General features: G+C 40.0%; 1 protein-coding gene across 1 annotated transcript; it reads left to right on the forward strand.

Moving 5' to 3' along the window:
• Positions 1-4,555: 4,555 nt before the first annotated feature.
• On the forward strand, positions 4,556-8,582 carry LOC131702794 (gastricsin-like). Its single transcript, XM_059005071.1, has 9 exons — positions 4,556-4,806; positions 4,940-5,096; positions 5,357-5,474; positions 5,760-5,878; positions 6,507-6,706; positions 6,845-6,961; positions 7,160-7,307; positions 7,765-7,863; positions 8,327-8,582. Exons 1-9 carry the CDS (start codon positions 4,748-4,750, stop codon positions 8,489-8,491), a joined length of 1,182 nt encoding a protein of 393 aa, XP_058861054.1. The 5' UTR covers positions 4,556-4,747; the 3' UTR covers positions 8,492-8,582.
• The last annotated feature ends 6,816 nt before the right edge of the window (positions 8,583-15,398 follow it).

Below are 15,398 nucleotides of genomic sequence, written 5' to 3' on the forward strand. Positions count from 1 at the left end.
TGTACTACTGAAAATCTTGGGTCCCTGATTCAAAGGATCTAATGTAAAATTAAAGGGGGAAAAAACACTGGAGTCACGTTGAATATATTATCCAGTGAGGATTATAACAGGGTCACTCTCAACATTCAGCAGACTAAACAGAACGGAAGATTCTTCAATGTTTTCACTTCCTCACTTCTGTATTATTATTATTATTATTATTATTATTATTATTATTATTATTATTATTATTATTATTTACAGAGAATAAAGCATGGCCATTTAGCAATGAAGCCTGCCACATGGAATGTTTCCAAAATGAAACAAAACCGGTACAATGAGGGAATCGGGAATATTTGCCACCAAACTAAAGCTGGCACGCAGGCCGGGGAGTGTGAACAGAACATGGAGACGGGAGGCATTTAGAAACAAGATGAGGCTTCATGGATTGGCTGTTAAGGATAAAGCTATAGTAACACTTACATTAAGAAATAAAGAAATAAATAAATACAAACAATACACGTATCAATGAAGTTGTATCCGGCACAGGAAAGACATTGAAGCTCTTTTTTTTTTTTTTTTTTAAAGCACTGTGAAGTACTGTTTATTTAGCGGTTTGGCAATGTGACAGGAGCTTTGGCACTGTGTTTTAAGAAAAGGTAGCAATGGCAACAGCTTCAGGCTTATCTGGGTTTATTTGAGCACAGGGGAATATAAAAAACCGATTTGTATGTATCCCCGCCAGGCATTTCACAGGATAAATACCAACAGGTAGGCTTCGTTTTACAGCTGGTTGCTAGTTTATTTATTTAGTTAGTTTAGGATTCTAAAATGAGTAAGTGTTACTATACATTTCAATAAACTGAAATTAAAAGCTATATAAAAAAACACAAACAAAAAAGTACACTTGAATGCAACAGCCAATTCCCAAACCACTGGCACTTTGAATTGAACTGAAATAATCGCTGAGGTCTGGGTACCTTAGAAACTTAAAACCAAGCCGTCAGCAAGACAGATCTAACAGTCATGCACACATTGATAACTTTTTATAACTTGTGATAACTAATGGAAATGACTTTTAATTATTGTGCAGAGTGGAAAAACAAATATTGTTTATGTATAACTACACATCGAGCTCTTCAAACATGAATTGATAAAAGGAGATGTTGTCAAAATGGAAATACGAGCGTATGAGATGTTAGCCATTTATAAAAAAAATAGGTTTTAGATTGATTAAACTTTAGCACATAGCGGTAGACCAGGAGTCTAATGATCTTAACATCCATCGTAAAAGAATGACAGAAAGAATATTTTATTAAACTTGAATTGTTTGTATTTGTTAAGCTCCTGAATGAATTGTAATAACGTGACTTATAGCTGTTTCAATGCTTTATTTTATCGTGTGATTTATAACATCAATGATTGTTCACTTGTTCAGCACAGCAGTGTAAACTGCATGCTGGGGAGCACAGGGGCTTCAGTTGCTGAGTTTTCGTTGGAGGGTATTAATGAGGGCTTCGTGCCCTTGCTGTGTATGAATTCACGAGTGGTGAAATAAAATAAATACATTCAATTAATAAACAGAGTATCATCTTACCGAAGGAGCCCCATCTGCCAGTAACAGTAAAGCAGAGCAATGATCCTGGAGCTCTGACCCATGTAGTGTGGTTCCCTGCTGTCTGCTTCTGGACTAGTTCATATGTAGTCTTGGTGTCCAATGGTCCTTGTACAGACCCCTACCCCAAAATTCAAAGCTGCTCTTTCTAGGATGAAACCAAGATTAAACCAAGAGTAGAAAGCCTGTATCTATTTAAATGGGTGCAGTGGTGTTCTGCTGTGCTGGCAGTGTACATTTTACCTTACATGGGGTAAGATGATACATTTTTGTCCTACTCAGACATCCCACTGAGTGAATGATCTAGGCTCTAGGAGTGACATGCCTGTGCAGCTCTAAACCCCCTCCCCTAGTTTTCTGGAAGTATGAATTAACTCGGTGGATCACCTTTTTGGGGATTTTCATTTTCCTTCGGTACTTTATAATCTCGTGGTGTAGGTTTGTGTTGGTTTTTGTGGAGTAATCCCTTTAAAAATCCTGGACAGGGAGAGAATTGGTGTCAGCAGTGGGATTAGTTTACAATGTGGGAGCTTTGTAATTTTGAGAGTGCGTACAAAAGCCCACTGTGAAAAAGACTTGAGTTTTAGACTGGATATTTCATCCAGCCATTTCCTTGAATTCCTTCTTTCGTAACAATATGTCTGTAAAATTCGACAAATAATGATGCCTTTAAAAAAGATCCCAGCAGTGCCAGGACTCTGGTATGGGGTTAAATATTTGCTAAATCCAGCGCTTGAATTTGATCGCAAATTAAATATTTGATTCCTGCACAGTTTGAATAATAAACCTATAAACCTAATCGCTGTAAATAACATGCTTGCGATGTTCCTTAAATATTTATTTTATTTCAAGGTCACTTTTGAATAGGCAGGACAAACACAGAACGATGTAGATTAGGTGATAAAACTGACCTTGTATTGGCATTTGCTAAGTGCTTGCATGCGCAAACACATGTAACTCTCAGTGAGAGTGCATTTTGCATTTAAAACAGTTGCAATGAAAAAACAATGCTAATTCCAACAACGAACTATGAATTGAGCTACAGCTTTCCCTTCATAGTTCGGTAAGTGCACCCCAGTCCAGACCTCAGCACCCCTTGCCCAGTAATGTCAATTGTGCCAAATTATCTAGTGGTTATCCTTTGTAAAGCATCAGGTCTTTGAACAGGACCAAAAAGCAATCCTGTAACTCATTCAAGTGACTCCTGTGCAGCCAGGCATTCACAGACTGGTCCTGACTTTGAGTGGGGAATGGGGAGCTGTGTTTGAATGAAGCTTTGAGTCCAGGGCTCTGAAAGGGGTTACACCACAAAGGGCTGTCCTATTCTCCCTCAGCAAACACTAGAGAGAACTAGTTCCTTACTGTATTATAACTTTAGTACCGGTACTTGTTTCATATATATATATATATATATATATATATATATATATATATATATATATATATATATATATATATATGTATGTATGAAGTATTGAGTATTTAAGATGGACATTCCCTTTGAGGAATTACAAGATTTTTAAAAATTATAATTATTTTGTATTTTTTTCTCTTGATGTTTCTGTTTTATGGAAATCTAATAATTGTATTATAATATACATATATACATATATGTACACTGTAACTGTTCTATGTTGAAGCTATAGCCTCATTTCATACCATTTCTACTTTCTGTATGGAACTGTACTAAAACAGTGTGAGACCAGTCAAACATGGGCAGGAAATGCTGTATCATAATTTAATGTGCACTGAAAAATGTATATTGAATAAAGACAAAAAAGCCAGAAGGATGTTTTGTGCATTTTATTTGCTTCTCACAACACCAAATAATTTCTGCATGAAACTGAATCTGAATCAGCTACAGTATTTCTGGCAGGCACGCGTATGTGTTAAATGAGCTTTTCTCCCCCCACATATGGCTTTAAAGGTACACACGCATGCACACTTGCAGACATATATGATGTCCAGTAATGTTTTAGAGTTTCAGGACCACATTTCACCGCAGTGTGACTCCGTATGGCAGTCTGGTACTGTGGATGTGATATGATGGTGGAAAGCCCTCCATGTCTGGAATAACCAGAAGAAGAAACTGATCCTTCAAACCTGGCAGGACTTCCTTATGTTGGGTGTTATTGCTTAATCCATGTCTACTATAAGCAACTTTTATGTAAACTCTGTCATTAGCTAAACCAACAAAAGGTCTTCCCATGTGATCTATCCAGGCCTGCTTGTGGAGTCACCATGAAGGCTCTCGCTCTGCTGTGCTGCACTTGACATGGGGTTCCTTCGGTGAGATGATACTCTGTTTATTAATTGAATGTATTTATTTGATTTCACTACTCGTGAATTCATACAGAGCAAGGGCACGAAGCCCTCATTAATACCCTCCAATGAAAACTCAGCAACTGAAGCCCCTGTGCTCCCCAGCATGCAGTTTACACTGCTGTGCTGAACAAGTGAAGAATCATTGATGTTATAAATCACACGATAAAATAAAGCATTGAAACAGCTGTAAGTCACGTTATTACAATTCATTCAGGAGCTTAACAAATACAACCAATTCAAGTTTAAAAATATTCATTCTGTCATTCTTTTAGGATGGATGTTAAGATCATTAGACTCCTGGTCTACCGCTATGTGCTAAAGTTTAATCAATCTAAAACATTTTTTTTTATATAAATGGCTAACATCTCATACGCTCGTATTTCCATTTTGACAACATCTCCTTTTATCAATTCATGTTTGAAGAGCTCGATGTGTAGTTATACATAAACAATAATTGTTTTTCCACTCTGCACAATAATTAAAAGTCATTTCCATTAGTTATCACAAGTTATAAAAAGTTATCAATGTGTGCATGACTGTGAGCACTTTAATTGCTAGCTATCAGACGCAGCACTACCTATAGACAACCTACTCTACAGTGTTTATATTCACTATATTAACCGATGACCCCGCACTTTTTATCTATAAGATTAAAAACATTATGTGGGCAAGTCATTTTGAACAGTCAAAAATAGGGTGCAGGTGTTTTATTAAATACAGTCGTCTGATTAGATTGGAGGGATGTGAGGGCGTCCTGGATGGTATAAAAGTGGCTGCTCAGCCCCAGTTTCAGTGCATCCAGGAACGCAGAGGAAGTGGTTGGGAAAGATGATGAAGTGGCTGATCGTTGCTTTGGCGTGTTTGACTCTGTCAGAGGGACTTATCAGGTGAGAACACTTTCATGCTTTTCAACACTTTTATGCATTGTGTGCATTTTCCTCATATGCATCACACCGTGCTGTATGTTGCTTTGATGCTTTTATGTGAGAAATTAAAACGATGTGCACTTCTTGCCTCCAGGGTCCCTCTGAAGAAGTTCAAGTCTGTCCGCCAGCAGATGAAGGATAGCGGGAAGCTGAAGGCAATCCATTACACTGATCCTGGCCTCAAGTACCAGGGCCTGCACCCCAATGTCTACGCCACCTCCACCAACGAGCCTCTCATGAACTACGCTGATGTACGTCCTTACATACTTGTTTCACCCGCAACACTAAAACACTCAATGAACTGCATGAAGAAACATAGTAAATTCAATGACAAACCTTTCTCAATGCCTTCCGTTAAAGACGTTCCTTTTGAAGTTGGGGGCTGGAAGCCAGCACAGAATCACTGCAGAACCCATTTGTTTTATTCCACTTGCAAACCATTGTCAGGTCATCGGCAGCACAGATAAGCAGTCCTAATCTAACGTCGCCTCTTCCTTGTTTGTTGTTGCAGATGTCCTATTATGGGCCCATCACCATCGGGACCCCAGCACAGTCTTTTTATGTCCTGTTTGACACCGGATCCTCCAACCTCTGGGTTGCCTCTACGTACTGCAGCAGCCAGGCCTGCAGTAAGTACAGGGTCTCCTCCATATTACACTTTCCATGCTTTTGTTTTTTCACTTTAACTTAGTAATTAGGCCCCCATTGGACTTTAGATTCCTACAGGCAGTGTAGGGCTTGGGTGGGGTCATATTTCCCTCTAACACAAGAAGTGATCTTACAGCATGTACAGCAGCAGAAACGTAGTAGAATTATTTTGCTTCGCCTGAGTCAAAGTAAAAATGAGGTCTGCTGAACAAATAGATCAACAGCAACAGTAAACACCTTTGACACAATTCTCTTTTGTTTCTCAGCAAACCACCCTGTGTTCAACCCCTCTCAGTCCTCCACCTGGTCCAGTAATGGGCAGTCCTTCTCTCTGCAGTACGGCACTGGGAGCCTCACTGGGGTCTTTGGCTACGACACTGTCACTGTGAGTACTCCAGGCTTCAGATACACAGAGATGGGGATGTGTGAGTAGAGAAATACCCAGGGAGAATAAGAACGTCTGTTTGGGTATCTAGACACACTTATTAGTTCCTATTCAGTTCTAATATATGCTGGTGTTTTTTTTTTTTTTTAAATTAATGATGCTGTTCATTAGGTATCCTGCAGGTGGCATTGGTGTAAATATTTTTGTAAGATGTAATCTAGCTGCTCCTACACTGACTCTCTCAGCAGTCTGGTGGAACAGTTCCCTAACTGATGGTTCTTCCTATTAACCCATTAGTGCAATTGTCCTCATCTGAGGACAGGCTACTTTGCAGCTTTTTGGAGCATTTTTAAGTGGCATCTACCTGTTATTTACATGTTCTCTTTAACTATATCGTTATGATAACTTCCTCTAATTTTGTTGACAGCAAAAGTTAAGTCTAAATGTAACTGTTAATTCTACAATTACAGCCCTTCAGATACGTTTATGACGCCTCAATATAAAATATGAAACTGAAGCCTAACTGATTCTTCCTGTAATAACACGTAGAGTAAAGAGATCCCAGATTTGACAGGTCTGCCGCTGCACAGTGCTACTCAGTCTAACCACTAACTCTTGTGCTGCTCAGGTCGGAGGCATTGCCATCAGCAACCAGGAGGTGGGTCTGAGCACCAATGAGCCCGGCACCAACTTTGTGTACGCCCAGTTTGATGGCATCCTGGGCATGGCCTACCCCAGCTTGGCTGCAGGAGGAGAGACCCCTGTCATGGACACCATGATGCAGCAGAACTTGCTGCAGGCCAACGTTTTTGCCTTCTACCTGAGCCGGTATGTTAGCCCCAATACTGTATTATTGAAGGGATAGGTAATAATTCTACAGCAGTTTATGATATCATTTACAACTTGTTATAGATGCAGTTGGACTTTCTTTTATTAATGCATTATTTTGTTGCTGTTTTCTTTCAGAAATGAGGCACAAGGCAGCGAGGTGACATTTGGGGGCGTTGATCAGAGCCGATACACTGGCAGCATCTACTGGACTGACGTCACTAGTGAGTTGTACTGGCAGATTGGAATTAATGGGTAGGTCCTCCTTATCTCTCTCTACCTTAACCTGAACCATGCCATTGCATTCAGCCGGAAGCTCTACATTTCAAACAGCACTTCACAGGCATTGCTGGCTTCAATACGTCTCCAGACCGCTCCAAATGAAACCATTTCAGACTTGCTTTGAAAGCAACAACCACTTAAAGATCAAGCCTAACCGTGTTTATTTTTTAGCTTCTCAATCAACAACCAGGAGACTGGCTGGTGCAAAGGGGGCTGCCAGGCTATTGTGGACACAGGCACTTCCCTCCTCACCTGCCCTCAGCAGTACCTGGGATACCTGCAGCAGTACATTGGAGCTCAGGCTAACGAGAATGGGGAGGTGAGTACACTGGAACTCAGCATAACCAGTCTCCACTGTAACTAGGAATTAAATCACAGCTCAATCTACATACAGATTGTAAGCAGTACAGTACTTGATATGTCCTTAATTACACTGTGTTTGCATTTTTCTTTCAACCCCTTGTGCAAATACTGGGTACAAAAGACCTTAGCAACGTCCTTATTTCTGTCCATTTGTTTTATAGTCGTCATTTTGTAATTAAACGTGAGGTTGCATTCCATCTGTGCAATGATTGCATTTTTACAGAGCAATTATAAGTGTAACAAAAACATCTCAAATAAAAAGTCAGAAACTTCTATGCAGTTACAAAAACAATCTATTCATGGAGACTCCATTTAAAATATATATTTTGGTGTGTTTTGCATCGGTCAAGGGTTTCGGTTTGATTTGCAATACGTGCTGTATAATCCTAATGTTTGTTTCTTGTTATTTTCAGTACATTATTGATTGCAACAACCTGGCTAACATGCCTACTATTACCTTTAACATCAATGGAGTGAACTTCCCTCTCCCCCCATCTGCCTACACCATCGTTGTAAGTAATGTCCCTTTCCTCTGTGCCTTACAGAGAATCCAGTGTTTTGTCTTGATTGCAGGTTATTACATTGTGTGTGGGGTGTCTCTTATTTTATAGGATGTGATTGTGCAGTTTTGTGTGAGAGAACACCCTCCACACGACAGATCTTGCACACAGAAACTATTATTAAACACAAAGTATTGTTTTTAGTAACTTTAGAATATTGGCCTGTGTTCATGCACAGGATGACATCTCAACATAGGATGAGATGCAATTAGAATTTAGAGAAATACTTATTGGCTGGTTTTTACATGATTTATAATTATCGGGATTCAATACAGGGCATCCATACCTTCAAACATTACTGGTACATGTGTGCAAACACGTTCAAGTTTAGTTTCTTTTATAAACCCTAATTCAACTCACTATGCATTGCTCTGATGTTTTCCCCCCTGACATTCTTCTTTCTCTCCTCCTCCAGAAAAACCAGAACGGACAACAGTACTGCACCAGCGGCATCATGGGTACCTACCTGCCTTCCCAGAACGGCCAGCCCCTGTGGATTCTGGGAGATGTGTTCCTGAGGCAGTATTACTCCGTCTACAACAGGCAAAACAACAGCGTTGGATTCGCCGCTGCTGCTTAAGCCCCTCCCATTCACTCCAGCCTCCGTCCAATCCCTTTATAACACACCTTGAACCGACCAACCAGAACAGCTGCAATGCTAGCCTGGGTTTCACCCTCCACACGCTGTGAGAGAGGGTGCATTATACAAATAAAAACATACATGGAGCTGATTTAAAATCATGTAAATCATAATTCTAAAAGCAAATTGTTAAATTGATTAAAGGTTATACAAAAATCTAACTCTCTGTGAAGTCTTTTTTTTTTTTTTAATCCACAATAATGTGTCTTGATCGTGTTAAGCGAGTAAGCAAACGCATATTGTAATGGATCGCCTCCTAGTGGGGGATGAGTAAATAACACTGACATCAGCCTAAGACCCACACTAAACCTCTCATCTACAGAGCGTGCTGCATGAAAAGGCGTTCGTCTCTGAATCGTATGGTTTGTGGTTTGCGTCCAGCCCTTGCATTTCCATTTAATTCAATGGGCTGAGATGCAAATTGATTACAATATCAAGCTGCAATCATTGCATTTGCATTATTATTATTTATTTATTAGCAGACGCCCTTATCCAGGGCGATTTATAATCGTAAGCAAATGCATTTCAAGTATCACAGTACAAATAATAATACCATTAAGAGCAAGATAAATACAATGACTTTGGTTCAAGCAAGTACATGTGTGACAAAATACAATTCAATAATATAGCAGATAACAGTGTCAGTGATAGTTACATCAGGATATGATTAAATACAAAATACTACAGATTAAACACTTGGCAGATTACAGTACTCTGAAGTACAGGATTAAATGCAGTAAAATAGGGGGCAGATAAGAGCAAGTAAAAAACATTTAAAGAAGGGTGTTAAGTGTCCCAGGGGAAAAACAGAGGAGTTCTACAGGTGCTGTCTGAAGAGGTGAGTCTTAAGGAGGTGCCGGAATGTGGTCAGGGACTGGGCAGTCCTGACATCTGTAGGAAGGTCATTCCACCACTGCTGAGTGAGGGTGGAGAAGGAGCGGGCTCTGGAGGCAGGGGAGCGTAGAGGAGGTAGAGCCAGTCTTCTAGTGCAGGCGGAGCGGAGAGGTCGAGTGGGGGTGTAGGGAGAGATAAGGGTCTGGAGGTAGCTGAATTTGACCTCCAAGACAATGTTAAGCCTCCCTTAGAACTTACACAGCAGGACCAGATTAGCATGAAGTCTATATTAGGCATCATTATTAAAGTTTACTGCAGTATACCACGGTAAAAGCACAGTGTAGTAATCGATTACAGCAGACCGCTGCCTCTTCATTGTGCTGTAGTCTATAGTCACAGTTATGAGGCTGTGCTATGTGTGTTCCACCTCACAACACGAATGAAAGTGCTGGTGGAATGGCATTAGTGAGTAAATGGGAGCCACGACCATGCTACATTACAGCTGGTATCATGGAATAAAGGGCTGCACTTGTGGTTTGGACTGGTGAATGTAAAGATCCATTACTGAGGAGAAGGACAGTGCATGCCTTGTATGCTTCATATATATTTTCTATTGATCTTCAGTTATTCATCTTATACATAGTTCATTATGTAAAGATATCACTTAATTGAACTGCTTGACCTTTGGTAGGTTGCTATTGTCAGTGCCTCAGTAATCTGCCAAGAAGTACTGCTCAATGCGAGGCCCTTAACCCTTCTCCCTCAAGCATTTCATTCTCCCTTGATGAATCTTCTGACCATTGTCGTACTTGCTCTAGCCGCAGACACAAACCTGGAGTTCCATGTTTTTACTAACTGCAGATCTTGAACTAGTCTTTTGTGAAATACTCATCCGTTTCCGTTCCTAAGTCGATAACTGTGTTGTCCAACATTGAGTCATCTTCCGCCCCTGCTCTCGCAGACTCTAGGGGTATTTTTCTCTTTAATTTCTTAGAAGCCTTGGGTGGGTGTCTCCAGCATCCTGTAAACACAGAGCTGGATACTGCCGACAAGGTTAGCTAACCCTTGCCAGCCCCAATGGGGTGTCTTTCCTCCTGTCAGCTGGCTCTCCAGGCTGTTACAAGGTATTTCCCTTGTTGCCACCTGCACTATTCACAGCAGTCACTGGACGTATCCAGATCTCCATGATTTCCATTACACGAGAGTAGATGTTAAAACTTCATGCTGATTTGAACTCGGCTCAGGCCAAGATAAGCACCAACTAAAACGTAGCTTTACAGTAAACTAATGTGATCCATCTGCATCTCCATCCATTTGTGTTTCCTTCCATCTGATGATGTAGATATCCTTCTGCCTGGTGTTGATGGCTGAAGTGTAATGCCTGCTCCAGCGCATCAGCACACACAACGGCTGCAATGCTGGCTCCGGGGATCAACCACAGTGCGGTCTCCCCAGCGCATCAGCATGACAATTGTCTGGATTGAGCTAAGTAGGGTACATCTCTAGGGTCTTCAAGTGGGCACCTTCCATCCTCTGTATTTTGTCGACTAGCCCACGACACCTCAAGAGGGCTCAACAGTTATTCTGACGTCCCGGCATCACCTCCCTCCGTCCCACACTCAACTCAACCCAGCTTACTTACCCTTACATCAACGTTTCTTTCTTTCTATTGTGCTTGAGATCCCCAACCAGAATCTTTCCGTCTCAACCACAGCCAGTTGCTGCTCCTTTCTGCTGCTTCAGATAAGTTCTTCACTGTGTGACGCAAGTCTTGGCCACTGAATCCAACGTCTCTGAGAAACCACGTTGTGGAGTGTTCCACAAATCCTTGACAACCCACCTCCACTGGGTAAACCTGGACTCTCCATCCTTGCTGTTCTGCTTCAGCGGCTAGTTGAGCGTACCGCAGTTTCTTCCTCTCATACGCCTCATCTACAGCATCCTTCCATGGCACTGTTAACTCTACCAGGTGAACAAGGCGTGCTGATCCAGACCACAAGGCAATATCTGGTCGAAGGTTAGTGGTGGCAATCTCAGGTGGAAAAATAAGCTAGTTCTAGCTTTCACCAATCTAATGTAGAGCCTGAATTAAACCTGAAAAAGGGGTCTACTTTGCAGTGTTCTGAAGTACAGCTGTCAATGTGCTGCCAGTTTCTTTTGTTACCCAGAGTATTGAAGGACAATAGTGATATACATTTAGGGTCATCAGCCCAGAATAAGGCTGCTGGTCAGGCTCAGAGGGACTGGTGTCTACCCATTTTGAACCCCCAAAGATTAAGGCCAGTGCCCGGAGAAAGTATTCTCTACACAATCCCTGGTATCGAATACAATGATGCAGGTCACAATCCTTTGATACACATGTAACCAGAAATCAGCAATAGTTACAGTCACACAAACCTTGTGTTTTGAAGCTAGCCCACGTAAAACAGCCCCTCCCAAGCCCCCCATTGGGATACATTCTGAAAGCTTTTGAGGCTGTGGTGCATTAAACCCTAAACACTCCCATGGATCCTAGTAACGTAAGACTTGCGTTAGCTAAAGAATTCTCACAATAGCACACCGACAGATAGACTGACATACAGACAGACGAGAACAAACAGCAAATATTTACAGCTAAATGGAATACTTTAGTACTCACAAGACGTGCATCTGTACAAATACAAAAAAATAGTTATAATAATAATAAGTAATGACAAGTGCATGCACAAGAGAGAGTTAAGGATATCGGATTGTAAATGAGGGAATCGGGAATATTTGCCACCAAACTAAAGCTGGCACGCAGGCCGGGGAGTGAGAACAGAACATGGAGACGGGAGGCGTTTAGAAACAAGATGAGGCTTCTTGGATTGGCTGTTAAGGATAAAGCTATAGTAACACTTACATTAAGAAATAAATAAATAAATACAAACAATACACATATCAATGAAGTTGTATCCGGCACAGGAAAGACATTGAAGCTCTTTTTTTTTTTTTTTAAAGCATTGTGAAGTACTGTTTATTTAGCGGTTTGGCAATGTGACAGGAGCTTTGGCACTTTTAAGAAAAGGTAGCAATGGCAACAGCTTCAGGCTTATCTGGGTTTATTTGAGCACAGGGGAATATAAAAAACCGATTTGTATGTAACCCCGCCAGGCATTTCACAGGATAAATACCAACAGGTAGGCTTCGTTTTACAGCTGATTGCTAGTTTATTTATTTAGTTAGTTTAGGATTCTAAAATGAGTAAGAGTTACTATACATTTCAATAAACTGAAATTAAAAGCTATATAAGAAAAAATACAAACAAAAAAGTACACTTGAATGCAACAGCCAATTCCCAAACCACTGGCACTTTGAATTGAACTGAAATAATCGCTGAGGTCTGGGTACCTTAGAAACTTAAAACCAAGCCGTCAGCAAGACAGATCTAACAGTCATGCACACATTGATAACTTTTTATAACTTGTGATAACTAATGGAAATGACTTTTAATTATTGTGCAGAGTGGAAAAACAAATATTGTTTATGTATAACTATACATCGAGCTCTTCAAACATGAATTGATAAAAGGAGATGTTGTCAAAATGGAAATACGAGCGTATGAGATGTTAGCCATTTATAAAAAAAATATGTTTTAGATTGATTAAACTTTAGCACATAGCGGTAGACCAGGAGTCTAATGATCTTAACATCCATCGTAAAAGAATGACAGAAAGAATATTTTATTAAACTTGAATTGTTTGTATTTGTTAAGCTCCTGAATGAATTGTAATAACGTGACTTATAGCTGTTTCAATGCTTTATTTTATCGTGTGATTTATAACATCAATGATTGTTCACTTGTTCAGCACAGCAGTGTAAACTGCATGCTGGGGAGCACAGGGGCTTCAGTTGCTGAGTTTTCATTGGAGGGTATTAATCAGGGCTTCGTGCCCTTGCTGTGTATGAATTCACGAGTGGTGAAATAAAATAAATACATTCAATTAATAAACAGAGCATCATCTTACTGAAGGAGCCCCATCTGCCAGTAACAGTAAAGCAGAGCAATGATCCTGGAGCTCTGACCCAAGTTGTGTGGTTCCCTGCTGTCTGCTTCTGGACTAGTTCATATGTAGTCTTGGTGTCCAATGGTCCTTGTACAGACCCCTCCCCCAAAATTCAAAGCTGCTCTTTCTAGGATGAAACCAAGATTAAACCAAGAGTAGAAAGCCTGTATCTATTTAAATGGGTGCAGTGGTGTTCTGCTGTGCTGGCAGTGTACATTTTACCTTACATGGGGTAAGATGATACATTTTTGTCCTACTCAGACATCCCACTGAGTGAATGATCTAGGCTCTAGGAGTGACATGCCTGTGCAGCTCTAAACCCCCTCCCCTAGTATGAATTAACTCGCTGGATCACCTTTTTGGGGATTTTCATTTTCCTTCGGTACTTTATAATCTCGTGGTGTAGGTTTGTGTTGTTTTTTGTGGAGTAATCCCTTTAAAAATCCTGGACAGGGAGGGAATTGGTGTCAGCAGTGGGATTAGTTTACAATGTGGGAGCTTTGTAATTTTGAGAGTGCGTACAAAAGCCCACTGTGAAAAAGACTTGAGTTTTAGACTGGATATTTCATCCAGCCATTTCCTTGAATTCCTTCTTTCGTAACAATATGTCTGTAAAATTCGACAAATAATGATGCCTTTAAAAAAGATCCCAGCAGTGCCAGGACTCCGGTATGGGGTTAAATATTTGCTAAATCCAGCGCTTGAATTTGATCGCAAATTAAATATTTGATTCCTGCACAGTTTGAATAATAAACCTATAAACCTAATCGCTGTAAATAACATGCTTGCGATGTTCCTTAAATATTTATTTTATTTCAAGGTCCCTTTTGAATAGAAAAGGCAGGACAAACACAGAACGATGTAGATTAGGTGATAAAACTAACCTTGTATTGGCATTTGCTAAGTGCTTGCACGCGCACACACAAGTAACCCCCAGTGGGAGTGCATTTTGCATTTAAAACAGTTGCAATGAAAAAACAATGCTAATTCCAACAACAAACTATGAATTGAGCTACAGCTTTCCCTTTGTAGTTTGGTAAGTGCACCCCAGTCCAGACCTCCGCACCCCATGCCCAGTAATGTCAATTGTGCCAAATTATCTAGTGGGTTATCCTTTGTAAAGCATCAGGTCTTTGAACAGGACCAAAAGCCCTCCTGTAACTCATTCAAGTGACTCCTGTGCAGCCAGGCATTCACAGACTGGTCCTGACTTTGAGTGGGGAATGGGGAGCTGTGTTTGAATGAAGCTTTGAGTCCAGGGCTCTGAAAGGGGTTACACCACAAAGGGCTGTCCTATTCTCCCTCAGCAAACACTAGAGAGAACTAGTTCCTTACTGTATTATAACTTTAGTACCGGTACTTGTTTCATATATATATATACATATATATATATATACATATATATATATATATATATATATATATATATATATATATATATATATTTATATACGGTATATGTGTGTATATATATATATATATATATATATATATATATATATATATATATATATATATATGTATGAAGTATTGAGTATTTAAGATGGACATTCCCTTTGAGGAATTACAAGATTTTTAAAAAATATAATTATTTTGTATTTTTTTCTCTTGATGTTTCTGTTTTATGGAAATCTAATAATTGTATTATAATATACATATATGTACACTGTAACTGTTCTATTGAAGCTATAGCCTCATTTCATACCATTTCTACTTTCTGTATGGAACTGTACTAAAACAGTGTGAGACCAGTCAAACATGGGCAGGAAATGCTGTATCATAATTTAATGTGCACTGAAAAATGTATATTGAATAAAGACAAAAAAGCCAGAAGGATGTTTTGTGCATTTTATTTGCTTCTCACAACACCAAATAATTTCTGCATGAAACTGAATCTGAATCAGCTACAGTATTTCTGTCAGGCACGTGTATGTGTTAAATTAGCTTTTCTCCCCCCACATATGTCTTTAAAGGTACACACGCATGCA

The sequence above is a fragment of the Acipenser ruthenus genome, chromosome 30, assembly GCF_902713425.1.
Source record: "Acipenser ruthenus chromosome 30, fAciRut3.2 maternal haplotype, whole genome shotgun sequence".
NCBI classification, from domain to species: Eukaryota; Metazoa; Chordata; class Actinopteri; order Acipenseriformes; family Acipenseridae; genus Acipenser; species Acipenser ruthenus.

Excerpts from the sequence above, each read along its gene's own strand:
- LOC131702794 (XM_059005071.1), top strand. The coding sequence starts at position 4,748 with ATGATGAAGTGGCTGATCGTTGCTTTGGCGTGTTTGACTCTGTCAGAG. Across the intron at positions 5,097-5,356 it reads CTCTCATGAACTACGCTGAT|ATGTCCTATTATGGGCCCAT; the intron begins GTACGTCCTTAC and ends TTGTTGTTGCAG. Across the intron at positions 7,308-7,764 it reads AGGCTAACGAGAATGGGGAG|TACATTATTGATTGCAACAA; the intron begins GTGAGTACACTG and ends TGTTATTTTCAG.